This window comes from Rhea americana, unplaced genomic scaffold (genome assembly GCF_003343005.1).
Source record: "Rhea americana isolate MKP2758 unplaced genomic scaffold, rheAme1 scaffold_190, whole genome shotgun sequence".
Lineage (NCBI taxonomy): Eukaryota > Metazoa > Chordata > Aves > Rheiformes > Rheidae > Rhea > Rhea americana.
The window spans coordinates 191,405-218,756 of NW_028186039.1; the positions used below are offsets into that span (position 1 = coordinate 191,405).

General features: G+C 50.8%; 1 protein-coding gene across 11 annotated transcripts in view; it reads left to right on the plus strand.

The window, feature by feature from the left end:
- EPB41L1 (erythrocyte membrane protein band 4.1 like 1) overlaps positions 1-27,352 on the plus strand; it is a 106,481-nt gene that overhangs the window by 49,194 nt on the left and 29,935 nt on the right. For 7 of the 11 annotated variants that reach the window (XM_085302592.1, XM_085302601.1, XM_085302591.1 and 4 more), the window contains 7 exons: positions 18,568-18,775; positions 20,230-20,394; positions 24,319-24,423; positions 24,515-24,557; positions 25,917-25,992; positions 26,432-26,650; positions 26,793-26,880. In XM_085302592.1, the coding sequence (XP_085158718.1) occupies positions 18,587-18,775; positions 20,230-20,394; positions 24,319-24,423; positions 24,515-24,557; positions 25,917-25,992; positions 26,432-26,650; positions 26,793-26,880 (885 nt within the window). In that variant the 5' untranslated portion in view covers positions 18,568-18,586. Of the gene's footprint in view, positions 1-6,774; positions 6,818-7,049; positions 7,359-13,711; positions 13,837-18,567; positions 18,776-20,229; positions 20,395-24,318; positions 24,424-24,514; positions 24,558-25,916; positions 25,993-26,431; positions 26,651-26,792; positions 26,881-27,352 lie in introns of those variants that run through there. The other 4 variants (XM_085302597.1, XM_085302596.1, XM_085302595.1 and 1 more) reach the window with 3 other exon arrangements.

Genomic DNA, 27,352 nt, shown 5'->3' on the forward strand with positions numbered 1-27,352 from the left:
GACTTTTGAATCATCTGTAAGTCAGAGTTGGTTTTCCTTCTAGAAAAACTTCAGAGCTGCCTCAACTCAGGCAGAGGTAAACCCTCAAGGGTTCTGGGCGGCCTGCTCTAGGTGACCATGCTTGAGCAGGGATGTTGGACAAGATGATCTCTAAATGTCCCTTCCAACCTCAACTGCTGCGTGATTCTGTAAGATGTTATGAGCAAGAGACAGGAACTGATGTCTGAAATGGTAAGACTTGATGATGTCTTTCAGCCTGCAAGTGCCACATGTGGTGTGAGCAGCAATCACTAGGAGTTACAAATGACAACTAGCGCTCATCTGTCTTTTAAAGCACTTTGAGGATTAATGTCTTATTTTTTCCTGTGCATATACCTCTATGCCTGTCTGTGTGGTGGTCACAGTTTCAGTTCAACAACTGAACGCAGGCTCTGGGTAGGAGGAAGGCTGCAGGATGAACCCTGACTTGCAGGCCTGTATTGCTCCTCCAAGACAGAAGGCAGGGAGGTGGGGAGCACTACCCTGCCACTGGCAGTGTTTCTGCAGGAACATGGATGGTTTTGCAGCTGGCTGAAAGGTGCAGCAGTAGCCCTGGGATCATCAAGGGCTGTACCCCAGCTCTTCTCTCTAGCAAGGGAGATGCAGCCCTACTCAGAGGCATGGACCTTGTGAGAAATGCAGAAGGTCATCCTCTGAAAGCCTTCCTTACATAAAGAATGTTGCTTTTATTAGTTTTCATCAAAATATACTTATTTTGTAAAATGCAAGTTTGTATTAAGTTTTTCAGTTTGTTCATCAGAATTTTCTGGGGAATGATCATCTTTACCACCCCTTGTCTTTACCTTTCTTCACATCCTCAGAAGATTAATTTCTACCAGATTAATCAGGAATGCTCTGATGTTCGAAGGCTTTGTTTGGGATTGAAGGAAACCTTGAATCGAGCTTGTAGATAAAATCACTCCGTGCAGCAGAAACAGTTGTACATACATACAGATCTTCTCCTGATTTGTAAGTGCCTCCAAACTGATGGTCTCCAGCCAGTTTGTAAGCCTTATCTAGGGGTGCGAGGAGAGCAAAGTCTGCTGCCCATCTGCCTCCCACCAGTGGTCTTTGAGCTTCCAGAAAGAGCAATATGCTGCTGCTATCCAGACTTCTCTGACTGAAGATGTTCCTATTAGGATTTAAGGACTTAGCATGTTGATGAACTAAACCTAACCCCAAATTTAGCCATGACCCCTTCTAAGAATTGACATGCTTCCTATACTGGTCAGAGGGAGCTGGCCATGTTTCAGAGTATCTGAGTCACTGAACAGCACTTCTGGTTGCAACAGAGAATGCCAATGATCGTCTCCTGCGTTGGTTATGATCGCAAGGATGTGAGAAAATTGGGCTGCAGTTCAGTGAGATCAGCAGAGCCATTAAAAGCAAGGGCAGACCGGCCAGCAAGCCAGCTCAAAACTGATGTGGCATAGGGCTGTGCGTGCTCTGAGCAGCACCACTGCACCCCTGAGGCTAGTTGGGTCTCTAGGTTGTTCCCTTCCCACTGGGAGGTCTGTGAGGGATTTTGGTGTTTTAGTGGTTGAGGAGGTGCTGCCTTGGGCCTAGCCTATGGATTACATCTCCATGAGAAGGCCCATGGTTAGCTGAGTTCTCAGTGAGCCTGGTGAGATGTTGTGGAACTCGGACAGAGTTAGGAAGGCTTCAGTTGTGGGATATTAACCTTGCTACTGTCTTTTTGCTGGCCCAGACTCTGCACTTGGAGGTGTCTCAAACTCTGCCAGCAGTTTAGCATTCCTTCTGTTTTTAACAGGAAAAATGTGCCACACTGCTCAGGCCTATGACACCTGACAGGACCAACTGCCTCTCCTGAGAGTTATAAGCTGGAGAGCTTGTCCATGGGCAGCTTCCCCCTGCTCCAGTCAGCATGTGCTCTCTTCCACCACTGTTGTGACTTTGGCCCTCTCCTGAGGGAAAGTTCCTGCACCATTTGGCAAATGGCCTCTTCTGAGCAGTCATCTTTTCCTGCGCTACCCCAAGTTGAGATTGTCTCTGTGTGAGCCCTGAGCTCCTTGAGCATTGCTGGAGAGCAGGGACTGCCTCATATCTTGGCATTACAGGGGTGAATGTCCTTTTGACTGCTTTTGGGCTAGGTGTTATCACTCATGAGCAATGTAATAATCTGTCAGGGCTCTTCTAACCACTGAGTACATCCTTTGTGCTGATCCTGCAACATGTCCCTCATCCAACACCTCTGAATGTGATGCTTATGGCTATGCTGTTTATGATTCTTTTTTGGGGATGGTTAAACAGATGAGTTTGCAACAACAACAAAAAAGCCTAAGCCAAAAACCTGATAATAGTCCTGGAGACTGGCATGTAGTGACTGGCAGGACTGGTTCAATAGCAGTCCTAAAGTGCCTATGTGTTGCTGTGGTGAACATGGTAGTGCTTGCACATTCTGCTGTACCCATCCTGGCAGGGGCAGTTCTCAAGAACAGGCCTCATGCATTGGCCCGGGGGGAACTCATTTCTCCCACTGCTCCTGCCTCTCCCAGCAGCAGTCCTGGGGATTAATGGTGGTAAAACTCTTTGGGGCTATCCCAACCTTGTGGTCCATATCACTTGGGGAGTGCCGCAGGGATGGTGTTGATGAAGGCCTTTGAGCCTCCTTCAGTAGGCATGTCCTGTCTGGATGGAAGCAAACCTGCTAAAGTAGGTTTTTTTCTTTTCTGTTTACTATTTGAAAAAGTCACACTCCCTGTTCCTCTTGTGAGTAACAGCTGAGAAGTTGGGCAGTCCTGCCCTTGGAAAAGGCTCAGCCTTTCTCAGATCCCAGTTCACGTGTGATGGGTCTAACAGGCTGTCAAGGCAGTGGAGGCAGTTGGAGCTGGGCTCCCTTCCTGCCCCTCCGCTAGTACTCAGCACAGCCTCCACTCCCCAGCCTCTCTGCCACCCCAGAGGCCTATCCTCCAGCTGCCCTGTTGTCCAGATCTGTTCTTTTGGTGTCTCATTTCCATCCCAGATCTCTACTATCTCTCTCCCTTTTGCAACTTCAATGCAGATATTTAGATGTTTGACACTGAAAGGTGTAAAAATCCCAGTCGTATCCATTTTCTGGCCCAGCTGCTTGTCCAGTAAGAGGCATGTTTCTGCCTATATCTTGTGCTTTGCTTGCATTCACCCTCCCAGAGCTTGTGATGTCCTGCCCACAAGGGCAAATAGCAAGCCTCGGTCATCCTCTCCTTCAGCGAGCTTGATGCCAACCCTAGGAGAGAAGGAGCTTTCCTCTTGTGGGCTATTGTGGCCATGTCTTGGGAGTATGGTTCCCCTTTGCTGTATTCCCCAAACATGGTTTGGAGTAGGGGTATGGAGGCTCCCCTGGAGACAGCTACCTCCTCCTCTTCTTTGAGGGCTTGTGCTGTAGAGCTCTGCCTCTGAATGGGAGGCCTGAACTTGTGCAATGCTGGCTGTCCTTGAACATTGATGGGCGTGCTGTGCTAGCTGAGATATAGGTGTGACAGAGCTCCTTGCAAATGTGTCCAGTTTGGAAGCCCACCACTTTGTAGTTGTGCCTGAAACTCCTTGATTTGTGAGCAGCATAGGCACTGATGCCAAGGTGACCAGTAGGACCCAGTTCAAACTCTGATGCTCTTGAAGTCTCTTGTATGCCTTGTACAACCTCTCAGGTCTAACTAGTTACAGTTTTTGGGGACGAAGAAGAGGAGTCTTATGAAGGCAGGCTAGCAAGGGCTTTGCCTTCTACGTAGCATACGACTAGAGCTGGTCCTTTCCCCTGGTCCACTCCTCACCATTGTAGGGCATTTAAGGAGTTCTGTCTTTCTGTAAGGTCCAGGTTTTGGAGTGTCTTACTGCTAGTCTTGAGTGTCCAGCTGAATACAGTAATCTGGTCCCTGTGTTTAAGGCGGAGAGAGGCAGCAGCTGTTTGGTGCCTGCTCCTGGCTTATGTCTCCATCGCTGTCAGTGTTCTGGGCTGCTGGACTGTGGGCCCAACTGGTCCCTTCCAGGCAGACACCCTGAGAATCCCATACCCTTTCCTGTCTTGGGTTGGGTTCACTGTTTCTTGCCAGGCACTGAAGTAAGATCATTTCTGTTAGTTTTTTTTCCAGGCTGCCCCAGAAGGCCAACAGGAGGATGTTTCATGTGGTTAAGGGATGATCAGATGGTATGTCTAATGGCTATTGGTTGACTGACTTGCTTGCCTGCCCCAGACCTATTTGATTCTTCTGAGGATGCAAAGACATGGGCAGTGGGCATAGTGTTGCGTAGAAGTAGCAACTGCAAGCTCCCTTATTCTCTGCACAGCAGTCCTGATGTGCGGGTGAGTTTGACTGAGCCATGGCATGGGGGTTATGCACAACATAATAAATTAGGTCTTTCCCATCATGAGTCGCATCCAATTTGAGCTGGGGTTATAGACTCAGCGCCTTTGTCTGCCTTAAATTCTGCCTTTTTTCCTCATTTTCACAGCTGTATTTTGTTTCCTCTTTCAGACCTTTTTTGATTCTTTCCTCTGCTTTCTATATCTTCTCTTCCTGTCTGTATGTCCCTTCAGCTCCTTTTTTTTCCCCTGGTCCCACATCTATTATAGGGAGGTTCTGAAGTCATGGCCAGGTACTAGGGCCCTGGGGCTGTAAGAGAACTTTGGCTGTGATCATCAAGGAACTCATTTCCTTTGTGCATCATTTTTCTCCACATTTTTCCATGTTTGGGACCTGCAAGGTGGCAGATTTCCTCAGGGCTCCTTGCAAAGGCCTCATTGAGTCAGTGAGCAGGCACTCTTTCCTGGGAGGACTGGCAGACAGACAGGGTACTGCATGGTGTCTAGCCCTTGAGAACTACCACCAGATGCTCCTGTTAACAACTCAGGTAGTTCTGCAGTTGTTCTGCAGTGCAAGGATATGGGTAACATCGGATTTGATTGCTGTGGGAGAGCTCCCTTGTGAATAGAGCTGTCCAGTCGGTAGCGAGAGCTCCATCCTGCAAGATTTGCAGGAAAAAGAAATCACTTGTATCAGCCCACTGACACAACTAGGGAAAAACTAGGCTGCCTCTAGAGAGTCTTCTCTAGGAGGTATTGCGGATGGCAGCTGCAGGCAGTGACTGTGGAGTAAAGGTCTGATGTGTGTCTACCTTCCTGAAGGACAAAGGAAGGAGGCTTGTCTGGCATGTCCTACCTGCATTCAGTGGGATGAGAGAGACACTTGGGATGATGCTGTCCTGGAGAGAAGGAGCATCTCTGGTCCCCTTGCAAGCCTCTTACTGCAGAAGCAATGTTGCTGAGTGTTGATGGTCTGCAGCCTCTGCACTGGCAGAGGAGGGGGTAAGGATGAGATGGTGTTCAAGGCTGAAAATGCTATTCATTTCTTGGGCTACTCATTTCTGGTGCCATCTGACCTGTGATCCCCATGTGTACATAGCAGTGCCTGTCCCACAAGAGCTGTGGATGTTTGTGCCTGTCTGGCTTCTCTACCTTTGTAGCTGGAGCTTGGGACAGCTGTGAGCCTAATCTGTATGCCGGTTAAACCTGTGAGAACTCTTCTGCTGAGATCAGGGTGTTAAATTAGAGCTCAAAAGGGTGAGCATGGATTTTGGAAGAAGAGAACTCACTATTTGTAGGATTGGAACTTGGACTATGCTCTGTCCCTATGTGTTTTGTTGGTTTTGCGGAGAAGACTTGGTAGACTGTATTTCCTGCTGAGCCCTTCTCCAGTTTATAGCTGTCTGTAACCATTCTCTTTCCACTTTCAGGTCACTAAAATCCCAGAGCTTTTTGCAGGAACTTTAACCCTGGCCTGTGGTAGTCCATCTGGCGTACAAACTTCTGGAGCTCTTTCTGTGGCTTCATTTGGAGATGTCCTAACTGTGTGTGGCAAGGGTGGCCCTCCCCCTTCCCAGGTTTCTACATTTCCGTCAGCCAGGATCCTCATGTGCTCATGGCTGGATCCCCTGGGTGGCATGACATGTTTTGGGTGGAAAGTCACTATTGTCCTCGCTGTCTTCCGCTGATGACAGTGCACAGGAGTCCCTGCACAAGGTTGAAATCATTGCCTGTCAGCACTGCGCGCGCCAGGCTGGGCTGAATGGTGCCTCGATTCAGCACGACGCTCGCCAGCTGGGGATAACAGGAGCCGGACATTTGCTGACGGGCTGTGAAATGGCACTTGCTGTGCTGCTGAGCTGCCACGCTGCCAGCTGTGCCGGAAATCCTGATGACTAAGCAGGGCTCCGAAGGGCGTTTGCTCTGTGCTCGCTCTACAGGTGAGCAGGGCCCAGCCTGTGAGCCAGAGGTTATGAAAATCTCAGCAGGCAGTGTTGGGTAATTGCTGCAGATTGCAGAGCCACGTTGCTCTCCTGATAAGAAAACAAAGAGGCAAACTCTGTCATACAGAGCATTCACAGTAGAAATTAGCTCCGTTCTCACTAGCCTTTTTTGGAGGAGAGCTAAAAGGCCTGCATATTGCATGCTCTATGTAACACAGAGATCCACATCTGTGCACCATGGAGTTATGTTTGTCTTGGTATCCGTATAGGACTGTACTGCCTTAGGTAAGGGGTTCACTGTAGACTGGAAGTGTTGTCCATGCCTTTTTAGCCCCTCCGAAGTATTCAGTGCTTTCCTTGTCCCTTCAGAAAGCTACAAAAAACTGCTCGTGGTGGTGGTGGTGATCTTTACCATTGTACTTCTCTCCAATATGCTGTCAGCCTCTGCCTGGCTCAGGGGCTCTCAGACCTGTCTCCTGTTTGTTTCCTTAGGGCTGAAATTTGCAGGAAGGGGAGCACATGGTCCTGATGCCTGGTGAGTTGTTAGCATTGGACACAAAGCAGTGAGGAGCGTTTGGGGAGCTCAAATTGGTGAGCAACCAGGCAGTTCAGGGCTGGGTGGGGTTTTCTCTCTCTGCAAACTTCTCAGTCATGCTCTGCTTGAGTGGACCATATCAATGGGTGCCAGCACCCTAAGGACAGGGAGTCTGCTGGCAGCTCATCTACAGACTGCTTTTCAATTACTTTTTTTTTCTTTTTTTAAATAGGATTTCTGTTGTCTCGAAGTGGTTTGAAGCTTTCACCAGCACTTGTCCTAACTGATGGGTACTACTTAAGCACTGCTTTTCCTTGCCGGTTATGTGGCTGGCTCCTTTGGGTTCAGCGAAAATATTATTCCATCCCTGCTCTCAGACTGCCCATCCACCACACTGGTCCTGCCAAACCACGGGCAGCCCCAGGGCTGGAAGGACATAAGAGCAAAAAAGTGACACTTGGAGGAGCTGTGACTGAGAGGTGACTGCCTTTGGAGTGGGACCTGCGCGGTGATTTTGGAGCAGCCCGTTGCCTATGGAGGGGTGAGCACTGTAGGGCCGGTGTATCCTTGGCTGCTGCTCCGCAATGCCCACTCACCTGATGGCTGCCCAGTGGGCAGATGCTGGGCTAGCACCTCTGCTGTCCTGCAGCAGCACTGCCTGTGCTCTGGATTTTCCCACTGCTTGCTGCAGGCAGCATCCGTCCCTCTGCTCTGGCAGTGTTACAGCCTGCTGTGTTCTGCCCTCAGCACTTAGTGCTGTGTGTTACAAATACTCTCTTGGACACTTTGTGCTGCTGTATTATTGGGGTACCACTTACTCTATACCTACTTAGAGACTTGTGAAGCAACCAGCCCTGGTGTTTACTCTGAGTTGTTGTTCCTCCCACATGCCAAGGGGGCATAAGGAGCATCCTTTAAGTAGAGGTAGGCTGGGTGTCATGCTCTGCTCCGTGAGGACCACACTTCAGCATGGATAGTTTTAATAAAAGAGCTTGTATTCAGCTCTCACTGTCAATATGTCTCACCACTGATGCGTGTTCAGCTAGTACAACTGGGCTATTTGGACTGCGTGTTTCAGAGTCAGCTCAGTGTGTTCTGCCTTGGGACCTGTTTAAGGAATCTAGGTTAGGCAGAGAGGTGCCAGATAAATTTGGGATGAAAATGGATAATGGATTCAGCTCCTTGCTGAAAAGCCAGTGCTGAGGCTGAGGAGCAAAGCTTCTTCCCTGCTGGTGTATGCAGCAAGGAAGGATTCGGGGAAAGATTGCAGGCTGCGCCTATTCTCTGCTGCCTGACCCAGGATGAGTCAGACGTTTGCAGGCAACAGAGACTGAGCGCTGGGAGGGAGGCGAAATGGGCTGAAATGATCTTCCACACAAAGGGATCCCTTCCATGCAGGGGGGATGCGATTTGGGTGCAGTGCTCCCTGCGAGGCGAGAGCTGGCTTGCAAAAGCTCCTGTGGCACAAGATGGGGTGCTTGGCTGGAGGGGGCCATGCAGAGAGCCCAGCGCAGTGGAGCGGGAAGGGAGCCCAGTTCCCAGCTCCGCTGCGGCTGCAGTACGCATCAATCAATGTGCGGGGGTGTTCAAGTTAAAGAAGAGGCTGCTCTGCAGAAAGCAGTGCCTTGTACATGCAGCAGCAGTCTGGCGGAGGAGAGCCACGCTTTAGACATGGGGCCTGGGAGCTTTCACCAAGGTAGGAACTGTCCGGCTGTGGAGAGGGCAAATGTATGGGATACTTTCTGGCAGAGCAGGCTGCCTGGAGGGGTTTGGGGGGATTGGGTGGTCCTGTCTGTCTCCCTATAGGCAGTTGCGGCATCTGGCCCAGCACAGTGGAGCATTAGCCTGTGTGTGATGCAGGTCCTAGAGCTTGGGTTTTGGGGGAGATGATGGGCAATTTTCCTTCTGGGCACCAGTGTTCTGCTCTCTGCCTTCTGCTTCTTGCCAGCCCTGCATAAGGAGGAGCTATATCCAGTCTCCTGGAGCCAGGGACACCTTACATTTTTGCCTCCCACCCCCTGCCCCGCCACGAGCAGGGCAGGTTTTTACTTTTTTGGCCTTGCTGCAAGGTCCTCAGCAGAGCTGTGGGCTGAGAGAGGGCTTGTTTCCTGTAGACACAACTCTTTCAGCAGCCTGCTGTGGTGCAGAATGTGGAACTTGTGTCAAATGGGACTTGTGGTATTTACAAGTGTTGCACTATCCCCAGTGCCAGGGAATGGGAACTGTGAGACAGTTTGGTGCCTGTGCCAGGGGCCTGAAGACCTCTTTCGTCATTCTCCTTTTATACTTCTCTGGAGGATTTCTTGGACTTTCAGCTGGGGTGGTTGAGCATGTTTTTAGCTCAGTGTTCCTCACTGGTGTTTCTAGGATGGCTACAAGGCAATGCTGCATGCTGCCTCTGTTCCTTGCTCTGCCTGTCCTCTCTTAGCTCAGCCCCTGTCCCAAGACTGTGGCCTGCCTGCAGATCAGCATAACAGTGCTGAGTGCTGGGGTGGCCTTGCAAACTCATTGGTGCTTCTTGGAGGGCTATCCCCTGGCTCTGGGAAGTTGTAGGTTGTTTCAGAGAGATTTGGAAAGCAGCTTGACCCTCTGCGTGGTCTCTTGTAGCCACTGTTCATCCACATGTTCATCTGAGGGGCACTCTGCCAACTCTGCTCAACGTTGTGGTAGCTGCGTCATGGTCAGGACATGTCCTGATTGCAGCCACAGTGGTCTATCCCACAATGGGGCTAGTAAGCTTTGCCAGCAGGAGCAACTGGGGCCCTTGGAAGCTGCCACATGTGATGGCAAGGGAAAAAGGCACCATTTGGTGTTTGCACAGCTCTAAGCACCACTATTGCACTAGACCTTGTGGAGGCCTGCAGGACCTGAGGAGAAAATAACCCACTTTTTCTCATGTTTTGGACTGGCAAGTTCAGATCTTCAGTAGACTTTCCCAACTTTGCAGGGAGGGATATGTGTGTGTGCGTGTGTGTGTTTGTGGTGCTTCTGAAATAGTGGGGGGAACCTCCTACCTCAACTAGGGAATGGGCAGGCATCCTCAGAGGAGAGTGTGGGGAAGAAAGAAGAGCCTAAGAGCAAAGGGGAAAGCTCAGCAAAGTGAAGAATTGCCCTTAAAAACAAAGGCAGTGAGGACTGAGTGGTGGTAGAAGCAGCAAGCAGGCTTGGGTAAAATGCTGTTGTGGGGAGGCAGGGAAGGAAAGGCTTTGGGAGGGAAACAGCTACGCTGCTGCAGAGCTGAGAATCTGCTGGGGGAAGTGTGGGGGCAGAGTGTCTGGGGAAACCTGTGAATCCTGACACCAGCTTGAAGGGGGTGAAGAGGAAAACACTCTGGAAAAGAAAAGCAGTGAGGAAGATACAGGAAGAGTTTATAGGTATTTCAAGCAGGTCTGCCTATAGTCTTTTTAAGGCTTCCTTAATAGTTGCTTTTTTGATGTGTCTGTTTTCAGTGGCTTAGAGCTCTGACAGGTTCCAGCCATTTGACCTGAAATTTGCCTGGCTGATTTTTTTTGTCAGGTTTCAGTGGAAGTGAGCCAGGCATTTCTGAGCATAATATTTGGGGAAATAGCTGTTCTGTCCCCTTGAAGGGGGCAAAGTCCTCTGTGGGATGGTGGTGAGAACAATTCCTCTGTATTGATGAGTCGTTCATCTGGGATCTTGATTTAGTCAAGAACTGTAGTTGGTTGAGTGGTGTAAGCTCTGAGAAATCTGAAATCACAGGTGACTTGCTGGAGGCCAAATCCCATTTGTTCTTGGCATTCTGCATCCTGCTGAGGAGTCATTCAGCGAGCACTTCTGCAAGCTATTGTGGCCTTGAGTAGAGAAGAGATCGGGAACAAGATCCCCATATCCTTCAGGTTTCACCAGCTGAGGCCCAGGATGCTGTTTGCCTCAGCACAAGAGCTTGAAAGCAGAAGAGAGAGGCTAGGAGAGGTGGGGACTGCTGAGAGAGCCTGGAGCAAAGTATGGGAGAGTGGAGACTGGAACCAACTGAGGTAGTGCTGGGAAGGACTTTGCAAGTAAACAGCAGCTGGACCATGGAGAGAGAGACTGGTTGAGGAGTTAGAGAGATGTTGATTTTAGAGAACTGGAAGAGGCAGAAGATTTAGTACCCAGAATAGCATATTCCTGTCTTGAAGGAGGATCTGCGGTCCCAGAGGTGCTTGACAGTGGAACCTACTGGAAAAGCCTGTGAGTCATCCCTGTTGCAGCACTGCTGAGTGCTGGTCTGCAGAGATTGTGGCAACCTGCTTCTTGTCATCAGTGACACTTTTCCCTTGGAGCAGTGAACCCAGAAGATCCAGCCCTACTCATAACTGGTGTCAGGGTCCCATGCAGGAGCATGCTGTGTGGGGGATGGCTTCGGGTCAAGATTTTGCTTCTCAAAAGAACCAGGAGGAAATACTGGAGTTAACTTTGTCTGCGCAAATTGGCTTTCGTCTCCTTTTGAAATGGAAATCAGGAGCCAGCCTTCAGATGGTCAGACAGAACTTGCTCTTTCTGGCCATATTCCTGCCGCGTGTAGTCTCCAGGCTGCATTAGCTCTGGGTAGGTCAGGCCCAGCTACTGAGGGAGCCTCTCTGGCCACCAGCTTCACTAAAGAGTGGAATATGTAATGAATAAGGCTAGGAATCAGAGAGAGAAATGAGACAGTCACGTGGTAGGACTATCAGCCATGAAGAATTGAATCTTCTCCTTTCTCTTGTTGTAGATAATTTTTAGAAACATATAGAATGATTTGGAACAGTGTTTCCACTGGCCTCAATTGGTTTATTTGAAGTTGTGGCCTAAAGTTGTTCTAGCAGTTTGTGATGGCAAAAGCATCACTTAAGCTGTGCCTTTGCAGCTTGCTGGCATCTGTGTCCTTTCTTGCTCCCATTGCTCCCTGCATCGGGCATCTACTGTGCAGAGGTCCGGAGCTCACCTACAAGATAAGATTGCAGGAGTCGAGTCTTGCATTTGAAAAGTGCTGTGTAATGCTAAGTGCTCTACGCAACCAGGTTCTTGCTATCTTGAAGTGGGTTTTCCATCTTTAAAATGAGGATAATTCCTGCTTAAGTCACAGAGAGCTCTGGTAATAAACACCTTCTGTTCTGAAGTTCCTGGGTGCTCCATTTCCCTGAGGAAACGGACCAGTCAAATTTCTTGAGGGGAAAACAGGGCTGGCATCACTTGTTACCAATAAACCTGAAGCGTAAGTGCTGCTCATCTGTGTGGAGTGGGGCAGGAAGCGTGAGGAAGGTAGATAGGTGATGGTGTAGTGGGAATCCATGTCCTAATGTTGCAGGGGGAAGGGACTGAAGTAGCCTGTGCAACCTACCCTCAGCTCTGTAACTGAATTTTGAAGGTGCCCCTAGCACATGGAGTAATAACCCTTGCTGTGGGTTGAAGCCCCATGCCTAGGGTGGATCCTGGGTCCTGTGGTATCCCTGAGCTCCACCAAGCTTGACGGAGTGGTCTGTGCAGTGGCATTAACGTTGCCTCGAAGGCCTTCTCCCATTGGTGATCCTCAGATGGCCAGGGGCTGAGCTTATGCAAAGGGCTGCTCCTCTCAGATGGGTCCGAGTGCAAATAAAACGTCTTCTCAAGCTGCTGTGAGTGGTCCCATGACCTGTGGCTGCCTCAGCTCAGCTGTGGGCAGGAAGAGGAGGAGGATAGAAAGCGAGCCCTTGGGCTTTCTCTGGTGCTGTTGCCTTTTGGATGTGGCACAAACATCACTCTGGGTGCTGAATGCAGCCCTTGTGGCCGTGCCAGTGCAGGGCCCTTGCTGTGCTTGCCACTGCTTGTGCTATCTACAGCGGCAGCAGGGCCAATGTGCATCTGTGAGCATCAGCTGGGGGTGAGCACCATGCCACCTGGGCTGCAGGCTGCCAGCTCCATTGCTGCCCGCCTTGCAGCCTAAGCAGGTGTCTTGCCTTCCCCTTCTCCTTAGTGCTGGGTTTCCAACGTTTGCAGCTCCACTAGCCTGCTACAACTGGGACCAGTGCCTTCCCTTTCCAGTGCTGCTACACTAGCTGAGGTGTGGTAGAGGGGAGGGTCTGGAAGAGGAAACCTTCATTTTGAGGTACGGGGAGGCTTCCTTACCATTCCTACCTTTTTGCATCAGTGCCTGTCATGTTCCAGCTCTCCCAGGCTTGCTATACTCTGCCAGGGCATGTAAGAGAGTCCCAGGAAGGGCTGGAGTGATCCCAGGCGTGGCAGGGACTGTCCTGGGGCCCAGCTCTGCTGCAGAGCAGCAGCCTGGAGACCGTTCTGATTCAGGCTGGTGAAACCCAGCACAGCCCCACATGCAGAGGAAACAGTGAATCTCCATGAATCTCCAGATGCTGCTGCTGGAGTTGTCTTAGAAAAGCTTTAGGAAATCGTTAGAGAGTTTTGAATTGTGGGAACAGACATACTAGCTGTGGTGGTTTTCCAGAGCCCCAAACCCTATCTCTGGCTTCAGTATGGCTCTGAGCAAGTGGTGCTGCTGCTGTGAGGGTTGATGTGCAGAGAGCAGAGATGATCCTGCTGTGTGGTATGTGACCGTGCCTCTGGACCAGAGCTCCCAAACTGAGTTTTGCATCCCTAGCAAACCAGACTCTGTGGCTTGTATTGCAGAGCTGCTGAGGAGCAGAGGGGCTGAGCCGGGCTTGGAGGGAGCTGATAAAAGCCAGACGCTCGTGATTTATGAATGATGACGGGAGAGGCAGCAGGAAGGAGAAAGGGGAGGAGAGAGGGCTGGGATTTTGGAGGCCACATGGGTGGCTGGGCAAGGTGATGGGGGCTGAAGGGGAATAGTACAGAAAGGGAGTCTCCTATCTGTGATGGGAGATGGCTCCTGTAGCAGTGGGGGATTGGAGAAGGGGGAGTTTCTTCCCTTGTGCTGGAGGTGAACGTCATCCCATTCTGCAGGTGCCAGCAACTTCCTATGACGAGGGAGCCGGTCTCCAGGCTTGGATCTGGACAAGGGGACGAGGCCTAAGAGTGTGTGGGAAAGGGGCTTGGAGCAGAGGGACCTGCCAAAGATTCCCCTTCCTGCAAGTATTTCTACCTTTCCTCCATCCTTTCCTACTGGGATTCCCCCCTGCATACGCCCCTGGGCAGGGGGAGGTTTAGCAAGGAGATTCTGTAATCTGTCTCCACTGGTCCTTGCCCGTGGCCTTCTTTTCCAGTTGCACTGCTTCAGGCTGCCTTTGTGGGTGGCTGGTGATGGCCGGCTGATGCAGAGGGATGGAAGGCTCTATGCAGGGATGGGGAGAAGCGCTGCATGTCTTTGGAGATGTGCATGCGGGGATGCACCACCAGCCTTGGGGCAGTTGCTCCTGCAGCTTTTGCACCTTGCAAGCTTCCTGCTGTGTGGCCCTGGCTGGGAGCGCTGTTGAATTCCTGCTTGACTTGGTGCCCCGGCATGCAAGTCTGGAACAAACTCGTTTCCCATCACTGGAGGATTTGAATCAGAGCTTAACCTGCTAAGGTAGGCTAGCTGGAAGAACTGCAATGAAGTCCTAGTCTCCCATATTTGAAAAAATACCCATCCAGTCACATCTGTAAGGTCTCCTAGGCAATCAGTGTTCTGTTTTGCAGGGAAAAGGGGCTTAGAAAAAAATTTGAAACTTCAAGTGGAAAAATTCAGTGTGTTTTTTGGTTCAAAGTGATTATTTTCATTTAGAAAATTCATGTTAATTAGAAAATGCACACACAGATCAAAACTGAATTTTTTTGAAATGATATACACACAGATTTGAGTGAGGATAGTGTAACTGTTTCAATTTAAAGCTGGAAAATAGCAATCCTTCATCCTGTTTCCTCAGTGGAAAAAAACACTGATGATGTTCAAAATCTTCTCATGACCCTTGCCTGATCTGTTATAAGAGAGATGGAATTCATGTTCCTCAAAAGACAGTGGCAGGTCATCCTGCCTGTCCAGGGAGCGAGCACCTGGAGCGCTGGAGAACAGCTTGTCCTTTGCTGCCGTGGGGGTGATGCCAGAGGGTGGCTACACCAATCATCCAAAGCAGGAAGGGGATGAGAAACCACGTCATCTTGTTTGAATAAAATCCCTCTGCTGGGAGGTCAGTAATCTCCTCCATATCTCTATGTGTCTCCATTTTAAAGGCTGTTCTCTCAGGAGCCAGGCTATTATTGAACCTATCTGTGTTTGACGTTAGGTGCAGGGACATTTGGAGAGGAGAATAAGGCCAGGCTTCTGAGCTAAAATAAGCATGATACATGGGGGTAGCTGGAGAGGCAGAGGAGGGGTGGGAAAGCATTGATGGCCTCTTTAGGCAGGGCATTTCTGCATGTGCATGCTGTGGGAAGGTACTGTCATGGAGGAGATGCCGTTGCTGAGGTCTTGCGAAGCTTTATTTGACAGAAAATGAGGTGTTTGAGCTGCTGTGTGGTTCCAAGAAGATGAGCTCTGGGAGTCATTTTCCTTGAATTTGCTTCCATTTGAAGAGAGGATTCAGGACCAAATTTTACAGTTTTTCTGAGTGTGACTTCAGATCTTACCTTTGTGCTGAGGACACCTGAAGGCAGAGGTGGGACACGAAGTGTGAGATGTACTGCTCTTGCTGTCCTCATGCCTGACATGCAGGCATGTTCCTGTGGCTTCCCTGGGGGTCCTCTCCTGCCTGGCTCTGCCTGTGTCCTTTCTCCCGGTCTGCAGCCTGCCCATGTCTCTCTAAAGTTCAGGCCCTTGCTGAGCCCCTTTCCTTCTCACTTCCTGGCCCTGTTGTTGCAACAACTCCATTTGTAGCATTCATACTCCCACTCCTGCTCTGCTCTTCTAGCCCAGATTGTGTCTGAATTCAGGCTGGTGTGTGCCACATCATGGCATTTGGGCATGGTTCAGAGCAAGCAAGCTCAGAAGCAGCCTTGGACTACATGAGGCATTTCCTTGCACCTCTGCTGCTGAAGAGCCGTGCACACAGGTTGAGTTGGATGGTAGAATCAGTGGCTCGAAGCTGACAGAGAAATCTTAGTAAAGAAGTAGTAGTCTATATCTGACTGACTGAGGAGCGGAGGCACAGTTCTGACCAGGCTCTTCCTCTCTCCTACCTGATGAACAACACTTGGGAGTTGTGGGGTGGCTGCCATTGGCAGGATGTAATGTCACCATGCAACTTGTCCAGCCCCAGAGCAGGCAGCTCCTTGGAGGCTTGGCCCTATGTTGATGCTGAGCTGCCCTGCGAACCTCACTCCCTTCTACATTATTATGGGGAAGTGCCACTGGTGGCTGAGGTAAAAACCTAGAGTTGTTTGACCGACAGCCCTTATTCCTTGGCAAGTGAACCTGTGAGATGGTGAGGCCTGGGAGAAGCAGGCTCCTGGCCTGAACAGCCAGATGGCATGGGTTGTGATTTCAGAAATGAACATCAGAAGTATTCCATGTAAGGTCCGATGCTGCAAAGTGCAGGTTTTCCCCCAATTTGCTGTTATAAGCACTTGTTCAATGCTGTTCATGTGGCTATGATGTGGGACAGGTAGGTGATGTGACTGTGGGCAGCATGCTGTCAGCTGAGCCAGCTCTTCCATCTTCCAGCAGCAGCGATAGCCCTCTAAGTGCTCCCCCGTCCCTGGCCAGCCATTGAGAACTTGGGAATCCTTCCTGCCCATAGCTCAGTGCAAATGTACTTTGCAACTCCTGCCTGCTGATGTCTCAGGGCTGGCACAAGGCCCAAAGAGCCCAGCAGCAGGGAGCTGGAGGCGCGTGACAGTCCTGTGTGACCAACGAGTGACAAGTGCAGAGAGTGCTTGATGTCTCTTGTGTGTGGTGGCTCATTCCCAGCAAGCCCCTGCTAGTCCCACTGCTGCTCTTGCAGATCAGCAGGGCTGGACGTGCCAAGAGCCGGTGATGTCGTGTGGGCTATGTAGCTTCATGATTGCCATGGCAGAGCGCATCCTGTGTCCATCAATAACACAGCTTTGAGCTGTGCACTCAGATAATTTGGGCAGGAGATGAGCAGAGGGGCTGTCTCACTTGCCACCATCATGTTTTGCCATCAGTGGTGCTGGCCACTTCCCTAGTTAAGGAACACTGGTGGCACTAGCAGGAAGAAAAAAAAAAACAGGGCTTCGTGCCTCCATTTGTCCACTTCTGACTCCATACGGTAAGGCCTGGCTAGAGGCATCTGCACCAGCAGGTTTGCTCTCTTAATTTGCTCTTGGCTGCATTTGGTAAAACTGCCAAGTGCTTTTGCATGGTTAGATGATGCTGTAATGCAAATGGCAGAATGTGTGCAGAGGACAAGGACAGCATAAAGGTTTCAAAAATGTATTTTTTAATGAGCACCCCAACCCAGGGTTCGTAAGCTCTGAAATTGCATCTCCCTTCCCTACTCCTGGCTGGTGGTTTTGCTTTGGCATCTTGTGCATCCTTGGCATCTTGTTTTGGCATCTTTGCATCTTCTTGTGAGATTGCTCTAGCAGAGGCAGTGGCGGTAGAGGCAGATTTTTGCTGTCCCTGCCTGCCGCACAGGGTCTGGGCTGCGAGGCCGTGAGAATCCAGCTCGCTTGCTCTAGTCGGAATTCCAGAGTGGAAAAACAAACCATCTTGGATGCAATATATAGAATTGTCAGTGCTTTCAAATTCCTGTGATAATGCAGCCTTTTTACCTGGCTCACAGCCTGTTATTTCCTCCCAGAAAATCTCCTCCATTTGTAAAAATTCTAAAGGTACCAGAGACCACAGTGATGAGGAACAGGCTGGGCATGGCCAAGCCTTCTCTTCTGCCTGGCAGTGATGGGGCTATGGGTAGGTGAGTGGAGCACTGGGGGTGAGCCCTACTCTCTGCTCGCACTGCTATGCCCAACTCCCCTCCATAGCTGTGTTTATTCAGTGGCACTTTTGTGTATCCTTCCTGTCCCAGGGACCTTTAGGTCATCAGAGTCTCTGAATTAAATATAATTCTGTTCAAAAGGCAGTGGCCCTGTTTGGGGTGCTGCCCCAAAAGGGCTCATGCATGCGAGTGTTTTGATAGCTCCATGTTTAAAACTGGAGAGTCCCTGGTCCTTCGTTACACCAAGTACAGAGGATTAGCCTCAGCCAGCGCAGGCAGCGTGCACCCTTGGGTGTTGTGGAGGGGGCAGCTTGGTGCCCCGGGGCTGAGGGGTTCAGTGGGTGCTGGCACAGGGCAGGGATAGTTTTCCATCCTGGCTGTCGGTGAAGTGGAGCTCTGCGTGTGGAGTCTGAGAGCAGGAGGGTCCTGCTGTCTTTGAGCTCCAACCCGCTAATCCCCCTCTTTGGGTGTAGCTGTAGTCACTACCTTACTGGGCCCCTGTGATGCCGGATGGGGATGTGCTGGGCCTGCCAGCTGTAAACTGGCCTCAGTGGGCAGGGAGCATATGCTTTCAGGCTTGGTCGTTGCGTGGGCTCTACTTCTCTGGCTCAACTGAGCATGAAATTCTGGCATCCCACATTGCTTGTTGACCTGAATCAGAGGCTTTCGGTATTTCAGTCAGAGCATCCTTCCCGCAGCCCTCTGGGGAGACCTGTCCCTTGTCCCTACAGCTGGCCCTTTGCAGAGCAGCAGCCTGCCACAGGGAAGAAGCAGCATGAGCCGGGTGGCCAGCAGTGCTGTTCAGCAGGGATGAGCCAAGGACCCCCAGTGGGTTCATGCATGCAGCAAAGGGCTCCAGAGCCTCTGTCTTCATAGCTTGCATTTTTCATCCCTGTGTGTACTAGTCCTTCAAGCTCAGAAGAGGCTGGGATGAAGGCTGGACTGGTAGTTCATTTTCTCTGTCTCTCTCTCTCATACCTGTGCCAGGGCAGACTAAGTAGCCGTCATGACGACAGAGACGGGCCCCGATTCGGATGTGAAGAATGCACAGGAGGAGGCCGCACAGCAGCAGCTGGAGGCAGCCACCCCTGGCCCCACCGCCATGGCTGCCAGCCCTGGACCTGTGGCCAACAGTGGAGAGACTGAGGCTAATGAGAAGCCTATGGCCCAGCCTGACTCCCAAAATGCAGAGCTGGTGAGTAGGCACCAACAAAGCTGTGCAACAGAGGAGGGAAAGATTGTGGGTCTGATTGACCATCGTGAGGAGAATTGTTTGGTCCCCAGGCAGTCACCTGGTTCCATCACTAAATTAGTCCACAAAAAACTGCCTGCAGAGAGATAAGGTGGGTCTCTGGCCACTATGTGCCAGGCCCTGCATGTGAAGATACAGCTTTCTGCAGCACCATCCTCTGTGTTTTGACTCTGTAGCCTCTTCCTTGGGAATGACATGCACCCTCCCTTCCCAGGGAGTGGGGAGCAGGGCTATCCAACCATGGTGCTTGCAAGCAGAGTATGGGGAGCTGCCTGGTCCCCTTCTCAAGAATTTGCCCTGCTGCGCTGTGAGTCTATACATACAGCCTGTACATATGTGCAAGAAGCCTACAGGATACAGCAGATGGAGGTGATATGCCACGGTTCTGGCCACTGATGCCTCCCCTTTGCTACATCCTTGCTCCTGTGCAGTTGTTGCAGGGAGTCCTGTGCTGTCCCGTGCTTTAGGCCCTACAGTAGCCCCCAGGATCACTTTCAAGAGACTAGCCCCATAAGACTGTTGCTGCAGATAAGCTCTGCCAGCTGCTCCTTTAGCGTGGCTACCTCCCAGCTCACTGGGCAAGTCTTTACAAAGTGGTTGCACTTTGTGAGCAGAAGGAAAGATAAATGAGAAAGTGCAGGAGCCCAAAGGCTAATGTCCTGATTCTACTAGAAATGGCACTGCCATGGTATCAAAACCCAGGGAAGGAAAAAGAAGCAAGTAGCTGAATGTCTCAGAAACCAACCGTCTCTGGCAGAACTGGGAACAGCTGCTTTACCCCAAGATTGTCGTTGCCAGACTGGAGCAGCCAGCAAATCAGAGGAGACTTAGCTCCATCCTGTTAAGGGAAGGGAATGAACTCTTGTCCCTGCTTGCTGAATAAGACAGTTTAGCATCGTGGTCTCAGGTGCTATATTGACACTAGGCTCATGAGTGTCCTTTTTTCAGTCACTTCTCTGAACCAGACAGTCTGCTAAAGGCAGATTTCGCTCTAGATAGCCTGGTGACTTCTTCAGGCTGCAGAGTCTCTTTTTCCTTCCTGCGTTGGCATGTGGCAGTGATGCTGAGTGCTCACAAAGTGGACATGTCACCACAGCTCCTTGGTCTCCTGCATTCCTGGCTTCAAGCAGCTATGGAGAGAGCTTCTAGTCTTGACTCCGTAGGGGCTATGCTTGTGTGGCCTATGTGGTAGAGCCCAGAAAGATGGACCCATAGCCCTTCTCTCTTTCCCATGACCCTGAGGGGCAGAAAGAGAGGGTTGTTTTCTGCCATCAGCTGTTGGGAGCTCATGCCCCTGCTTGGCTGCCCTTGTCTCCCTGCCTGTCGTCATGGCTTTCCCCCAGCCTCCATCCTGGCAGTGGGTGCAAGGTAAATGCTGTGTGCCTCTTGCCTTCCAGAGCACAGAAACGGAGGAGAAAGATTACAGCGAAACGGATGGGCTCTCTGATAAAACAACACCCAGCAAGACCCAGAAATCACCCCAGAAAATCACCAAGAAAGTCAAGAGTGCCCTCTGCAGAGTGACCCTGCTCGATGCCTCTGAGTATGAATGCGAAGTGGAGGTAAGTCTCAGGTTTGGTTAGGACCCTCAGGGATGCTCGATTTTTTCTCTTCTGGGGGGCCAAGGGCCGCTGTCTTGTTTGGCATGCTTCGTCATCAGGGCATCACTGGGGAGGCTCAGTGCTTTGGGCCAATGAAGAGGCTTTGGCAGGCTCATCTGAAGAATGCAGAGTCCTCAAGCTCCTCAGTGTGACAATCTGGCTGCGGCTGCAGCAGCCCTGCTGGGTTACCTCATAGGGCACATAGTTCCTGCTCTGCTCAGGCATCAATGCGGTCTGAGAGGTGCTGGGCAGAGCTTCCCTGCCATGCCCTATGCCACCTTGCTCCAGTTGCAAGGTTTTGGGGCTATGGAGGAGCAAGCTCGCAGGAGAACGGGTGCCAAAGGTGCACTTGCACACCTGCATGCATGCATTCGGATTGCTCTGTGCAGAAGCTTCAGGATATGTTGGAGCCAAGTCTTGGCCCAGGGACCCTTCCAAGCCCAGGTCAAGAGGAGTTATGCTGACTTCCAGCCAGTATTCAGTTGTCAGGGCTCCTCCAGAGAAAGTTTTCTATATAGAGAAATAATTCTAATCTAATATAGAGAAAATTATTTTCCATTTGCAAGCTTCATCCACAGAAATGGCCATTTAAATTGAACTTTTCAAAAAAAGAAAAAAATCTGGAAAGACAGAACCTAGCAGGGAATTTCAGCCTAGAGACTAGCTATAGAAAAAGCATCTAAAAAGTGAGAGCTTAATAGGTGGAGGATAGAGCTCTGCCTAAAAATATATGCATGACACGTCTGTGTATGCCAGTGTATCTGCTGACACCCCAAGAGCACAGCATGTTTGCTGTCCTGTGTGCCAAGGCAAAAGATGTGTGTGCATGTGTTTATGCTAAGAGGCCAACATACACAGACCGACTCAGCTCACACAGCCAGGGACAGGCACAGACGTGTTTATGTGCATACACGCACAAAGATACACATGCATTTTGGCAGTGTTACAAGCTGCACCTCGCTCCATCCTCTCTGTTTTCATCTTGCGATCCTGGCTGACCCTTCCCATAAAACTGGCTAGCCAGGGACCGTGTGGTTGAGGTGCATCAGCATCTGGAAGCAGCAGGCTCGTGTGCTTGTGTATTTGTGCATAAATGAGGATGATATACATGCATGTGTCCATAGGCACATCCTCATGGAGTGCTGCGGGCTTCACAAGACGGTCTGACACATGGCACTCTGTGCGTGGGCTGCCTGCTATTTGTGTAGCGTTGTGAGTGTCTAGCGGGGATGTGCAGCAGAGCAGGGACTCGCATGAGCAAGCCAATTTCCCTGGCATCATGGGACAGGGAGCAAGGAGGCTGGCTGCCCGCATAACACGTCCATGGCATTGCGAAGCCACTCTGGCACCTACCTTGCCATGGTGTTTTCCAGTGGCCTTGTTCATGCTAGGAGCTTGCCGCAGTGCTCAACTGCTCTCTGTGTGGTGACAACTTTTTTAGCTCAATGTCCCTCATAGAACAGGTCTTGGAAAAGCAAGGATTAATTCAAGGCTAGATTTTGGGCCAGTTTCTGCTGAAAGAGGATGGAGGGATCCTCTGACCCCGGTAAGGTGAGAGAGAGAGCTAGGATGAGAGGACTGTTTGTTGGGAATGCCCATTTCTGCCCAGCACTTGTTGCTATCTCCTGCCTGCAGGCTCAGGAAGACAGCACCTCTCTGACCTGTGTCATGTTGTTAGTGGGGAGGGGGCTCTTTTCAGTTAGGAGGCTTTTAGGCTTTTTCAAAAAAAAGGCAAAAGCTGAGACTCTTTCTAAATAGAAATCCTTGTGCCTTTGTCAGGGAGACCTTTGCAATTGCCATTGGTGACTAGGTGAATGGATTTTTGTTCTCCAGTGGGAGCAGCAGTGGCTCAGGAGCTGGCTGTGCAGAGCAGACCTAGATCTGTATGCAGGTCCCAGCTCTCAGAGGTCTCAGCCGCATAAGATTAATGAACATAAGAAGCACGGCTGTATGCTTTCCATGGCTGCATGGGAATAGTGAGTGCCTCAAGGCAGCTGGCAGTYGGGGGGTCTGGCCCCAGGATCACCATACTGGAAGCAGATCCTTTGATCTCAGTGCTCCTGCAGCCCTAACTGTCACTTTAACAGTGAGGTTTGTCACAAAGAGCTTTACTGACTGTGAAAAGATGAGCAGTCGCAAAGATGAAAGCCCTCTTGAACGATAAATGGAGCACATCACTATAGTGACTGAAATGAGCTCATAAGGCTAGAACGGCCAATGTCCCTAAGCCTTGACACAGCACGTGGTTTTGTCATCCTTCCCCCAAATCTCCCATTAGTATTTGTCTGGCAAAACCTGCATGCAAACCAAAATGCATATTGTAGAATTGCAGGCTGCTTTGTTAGCAGAACAATACTCCTCAGAGATGTTAGGAAAAGCCGTCCTGGTTCCTGACTGACCTGACTCCTGTTGGGCTTTGTTTCCCATCTGGTTTTGTTTCCAGTGCATGAGATTGGCAGCAAACTGGGATGTGTGGAGCTATACTCACAGTAAAGCCAAGCTTTCTGTTGTTGCAATGCAAAGGATAGAGATTGATTCAACTAACAGGGAGCTTCTGCGCTGTAAAAAAAGTCATTTGGGGTGTTGGGGAGAGAAGAAGGAATTATTTTGAAAAGAAAGGCTTCTACTGAAGTTCTTTCTTTCCCTTGGGCCTGATGGAAAGAGTTTTTGCCTTACCTACATAACAGGGATGCTAATGCTTAATTCTGGAGGAAAAAAACTGCCAAAAAAATGCTTAATTCTGGAGGAAAAAAAACTGCCAAAAAAGAGAGTGAAACCATTCAATATGAGATCTCTACATGCATCACATGTGGTATGTACAACCCCTGTCTTCAAATCTTGGTTCAGCAGGAAAAAGAAGATCCGGAAATGACTGGATCTGCTGATTTCCAGATGAGGAGCAGCTTAGAAGTGAGACCTCTGAGGCAGTCATACAGATTTCAATGGGAGAGTGATGCTCGGAAGCTCAGTGTGCAGGGTGCTTGGTAAAGGCACTTGTGAAATAGGATACTTCAGAGAAGGGAGATTGGCAGCTCCTAGTCTGAAAATACATGGACTAGGAGGCTGTAAATATGGGAGAAACAAGTGGGTGAGTCAAAAAAGTAATTCTTGCATCTCCATAAGTGATCTCTGGGACTCACTGCCACAAGTAATGAATGGAAGATACACAGGAGAATTTTAAGGACCAGATGATGAGGACAACCTCCATCACGGGGCCTGGCTCAAGCTCTTTTTGCCTTTCCTCTATCCTGTTGGACAGCATCAGGAAGAATCTTCTCCTACAGGCATTGTCGTTTACTGTGAGCTCTGGGGCATGTTTGTCTCGGCTCTCCAAATGTACCTGGACCCCGCTCTGGTTTGCTATCACCATTTCCTGAGGTGACATGGGGCCTGCAACTCACTGTGTGCGGGCAGGTCTGTGCTATAGTGATGCTGTTTGCAGGCTGTGGACAAGAGATGGCCTGAGTGTGCAGGGCTGAGCAGGGTCTCTGGAACTCCAGGAGCATGGAGTGTTGAGGGGCTAATGTTTGGGATGGCAATTCCAGGAACCAGCCATGGTGAAGAAGAGGACTAGGCTGAGCTCTGTCGGAGAAAAAAAGGCTGCTCTTGAAGGCAGTTCTGCAGTTTTCCAGTAGTGGCCTGGAGGGACCATGCTGCCCTTAGCCGGGAGGGCCACAGTGTGGCTGCCCTCCCCTGACAGCGCTCCCTACCTCCTCTGGCATGGTCCAGAAACATGAATGGGGCTCTTGGGGAAACGTGATGATGATTTCTTGGGCCCAGCGGCTGCTGCCTTGACCTGCCTGATCTGAAGGAACATGGATAAAATTTTCTTATGGCCTATCCCTGCTTCTCTCTTGCTCCCCTGCCTATCTGTTTCTCCTGCAGAAGCATGCCCGAGGCCAAGTCCTCTTTGACATGGTGTGTGAGCACCTCAATCTTCTGGAAAAGGATTACTTTGGCCTTACTTTCTGTGACTCGGACAGCCAGAAGGTGAGCATGAGACAGTATCTCTCTGCAGGTTGCTCCCTCCCCAGCACTTGGCCCTTTACCTCCTCCCTAATGTTACGTCTCCTTGTTTCAGAATTGGCTGGACCCCTCCAAAGAGATCAAGAAGCAGATCCGCAGTAAGTGGCCAGGGTTGGTTGTTCCTCCCCAGATTTGGGACTCCTCACTGCCCGCTGGACTCCCAGCCTGCTTGGTCCCAGCCACAGCTTGCAGCTTGGCTGAGCCCTCACTGCCATTTACCATAGTAACTCTGTGCCCTTGGTAGGTCCCAGATCCCTGGCTGATGTAGATAAACAAGGGGCAGAGATACAGCCTGGGAGCCTGGCACTCTGAAGGGGCTGAGTATAGGATGCATGGGAGATCATGGCTGCAAACTGGGCCACCACTCTGACTTAGCTGCTGTGACAGGATATCTTCCCTCTTTGCTCCTTCCCCCTTCTGTCCCTTGCCCCATCCCTGGTGTGCAGTCCTCCCCAGTCACACTGCTCTGCCTTCAATGGATTCTTCCACAAGCTGATTTAAATTATCAGTGTTGCAGAAGATCAGCTTGTGAGAGGCTCTAATGAACTCCAGTGCTCAGGAGTTCCCACCATCAGTGCCAGGAGCAGAAAGTGGAGCAAGAGTGATTTTAAGGGAAGACCTTCTCTTCTGCAAAAGCATGCTTTGGGAGCATGGGCTGAGATGAGCCACCAGAACCTCTGATCCCAGGCTGTCAGCATCACTGGCTTTTGGGGAAAGGCACCTCTGATATGGCCCCTCCCACCAGACCTGTGGCAACTGCCCTGGGCACAGGGGTGTCATTGCCCATTTGGCTTCTCATTAGCACCTGGATCGTCTTGTCCATGTCTTGTCCTTTTGCTCTTCTGGCAGCCACAAGGAGCCAGGCTCTGGGGCAAAGGACCCTGTCTATGCCATCAGAGAGCTGAGAATGGAGGGGCTGACACCAGGTCCCTCTGCAGGTGCCATCCTCATGTGCCCTGGGCAGGGAGGAGGAGGATGGTGGAACAGGCTGAGGTGGGCTTGATGGGTCAAGTACTGAGGTGCAAGAGCGCCTTTGCTTGTGATGTTGTCTCATGGACCATGCACTGGGGTGGCAGGAAGACCATTGCCCACAGTATCACCTTACTGGAACATGTGAGGTTTTTGCTGTGGCAGTGGGAGTCTTTCACGAAGGAAGTTGAGCCAAAGCTCCCAGACTTGTGATGCTTTTCTCTCTCGAGCTGTTTAGGGAGTATTAAAGAAATCATGCTGGTGTCTGGCTGGTTGAATGTTCACAGCCTACCAGGGGTTAATCTTCCTTCTCCTAACAGCTTTTGGAGTTCCCTTATCCTGCCCCGTGTTGGCCAGGGGTGGACAAGGTCTAGCCAGGAGACCCTTATGATATTCCTGTATATCCATGAACAGGAGTGAAGGAGATATCTGATGTCTGCTTGCAGCTGGCATGTGCACTGCCCTTACCTCTCTCTTCCCCTTGCTAGGTGGGCCCTGGAACTTTGCCTTTACAGTTAAGTTTTACCCTCCTGACCCTGCCCAGCTCATGGAGGACATCACAAGGTGAGGACAGTTCGTGGGAGCTCATCACATGCTGCACAGAACCCACGTAGGCCCATTGGGAAGGCTCTCTGGGAGACTTCCTGGAGGGTCAAGTGGGACCACGTGTTGGGTGTGTGGAGGGGCAGCGCTAAGGAGATGTGTTGGTGTGGGAAGCCAGTGAAGATGGCTTAAAGGAGGATTTGTTGTCTGCCGTGTGTGCAGAGAGTGGGATAGGAGTATGTATATCACACGCAGAGCAGTGGACGAGTAGGTCTGATAAGGGGCTGAGAAAGCTGCAGTGGGAGGTGAGAGGGGGCAGTCACTGTGGGGAGCAGTGCAAGGTGGGGTGCCTTCTTTCTAATAGCCCTCACTAAGGAGCTCCAGCTTGCACAGCATGTCTGCATGGCTCTCTGGAAAGCACATGCCTTCACCCGCTCTTACCGTCTGACTCCTCTTGCAGATACTACCTGTGCCTGCAGCTCCGTGCAGACATTATCGCGGGGCGCCTGCCCTGCTCTTTTGTCACACATGCCCTGCTGGGCTCCTATGCCGTGCAAGCTGAGCTGGGGGACTATGATGCTGAGGAGCACGTGGGCAACTATGTCAGTGAGCTCCGCTTTGCCCCTAACCAGACTCGAGAGTTGGAAGAGCGCATCATGGAGCTGCACAAGACCTACCGGTAAGCCCCAGGAAGGGATGGGGTTGGCCGGGGTAGCTCTTGGTAGCTGGCAGTGAGGGAGGGCACCAGAGTGCTTTACTACAGAGGCATCTACATCCCCTGGGTCTCTGAGTCACATTTTCTTCTCTCTGTCTCTCCACAGGGGCATGACCCCAGGCGAAGCAGAGATCCACTTCCTGGAGAATGCAAAGAAGCTCTCCATGTACGGGGTGGACCTGCACCATGCCAAGGTACTGGTGGTGTGAGACAGAGGTACAGAGGCTGGAGCCAGAACGCACACTGACCATCATGCCTGGCCCTCCCCAGCTGCTTTGTCTCACTCACCTTGGCCAAGGAGAAACTTGCTGCTGGCAGGATGCACACTCATCCTTGCACAGCCTCTTCCTCTCACAGTCACACCTCTTCTCCACTTCCTCCTCCTTCATTCACATCCCATGGCTTGCTGGGTCTCCTCAAATGTCCTGATGTCTGGGACTTCTGTAGTGTCTGCAGCTCCCACGTTTTTTTTATACTGTCAGTGCAGTAATGTAGAAAAGAGTTTAAACATGAAGCCCCTTTTGTGCAGCTGGGGTGTCCCATAAGCATAAGCACAAAAGCTGAGCTGTCCCTTATATCAGAGCACCTAATGGGAGGGAATATGACACCATAATGTAAGGCAAACTCCAGACCAGACTGGTCCTTACTGGGTGACTGAGCAGTCTC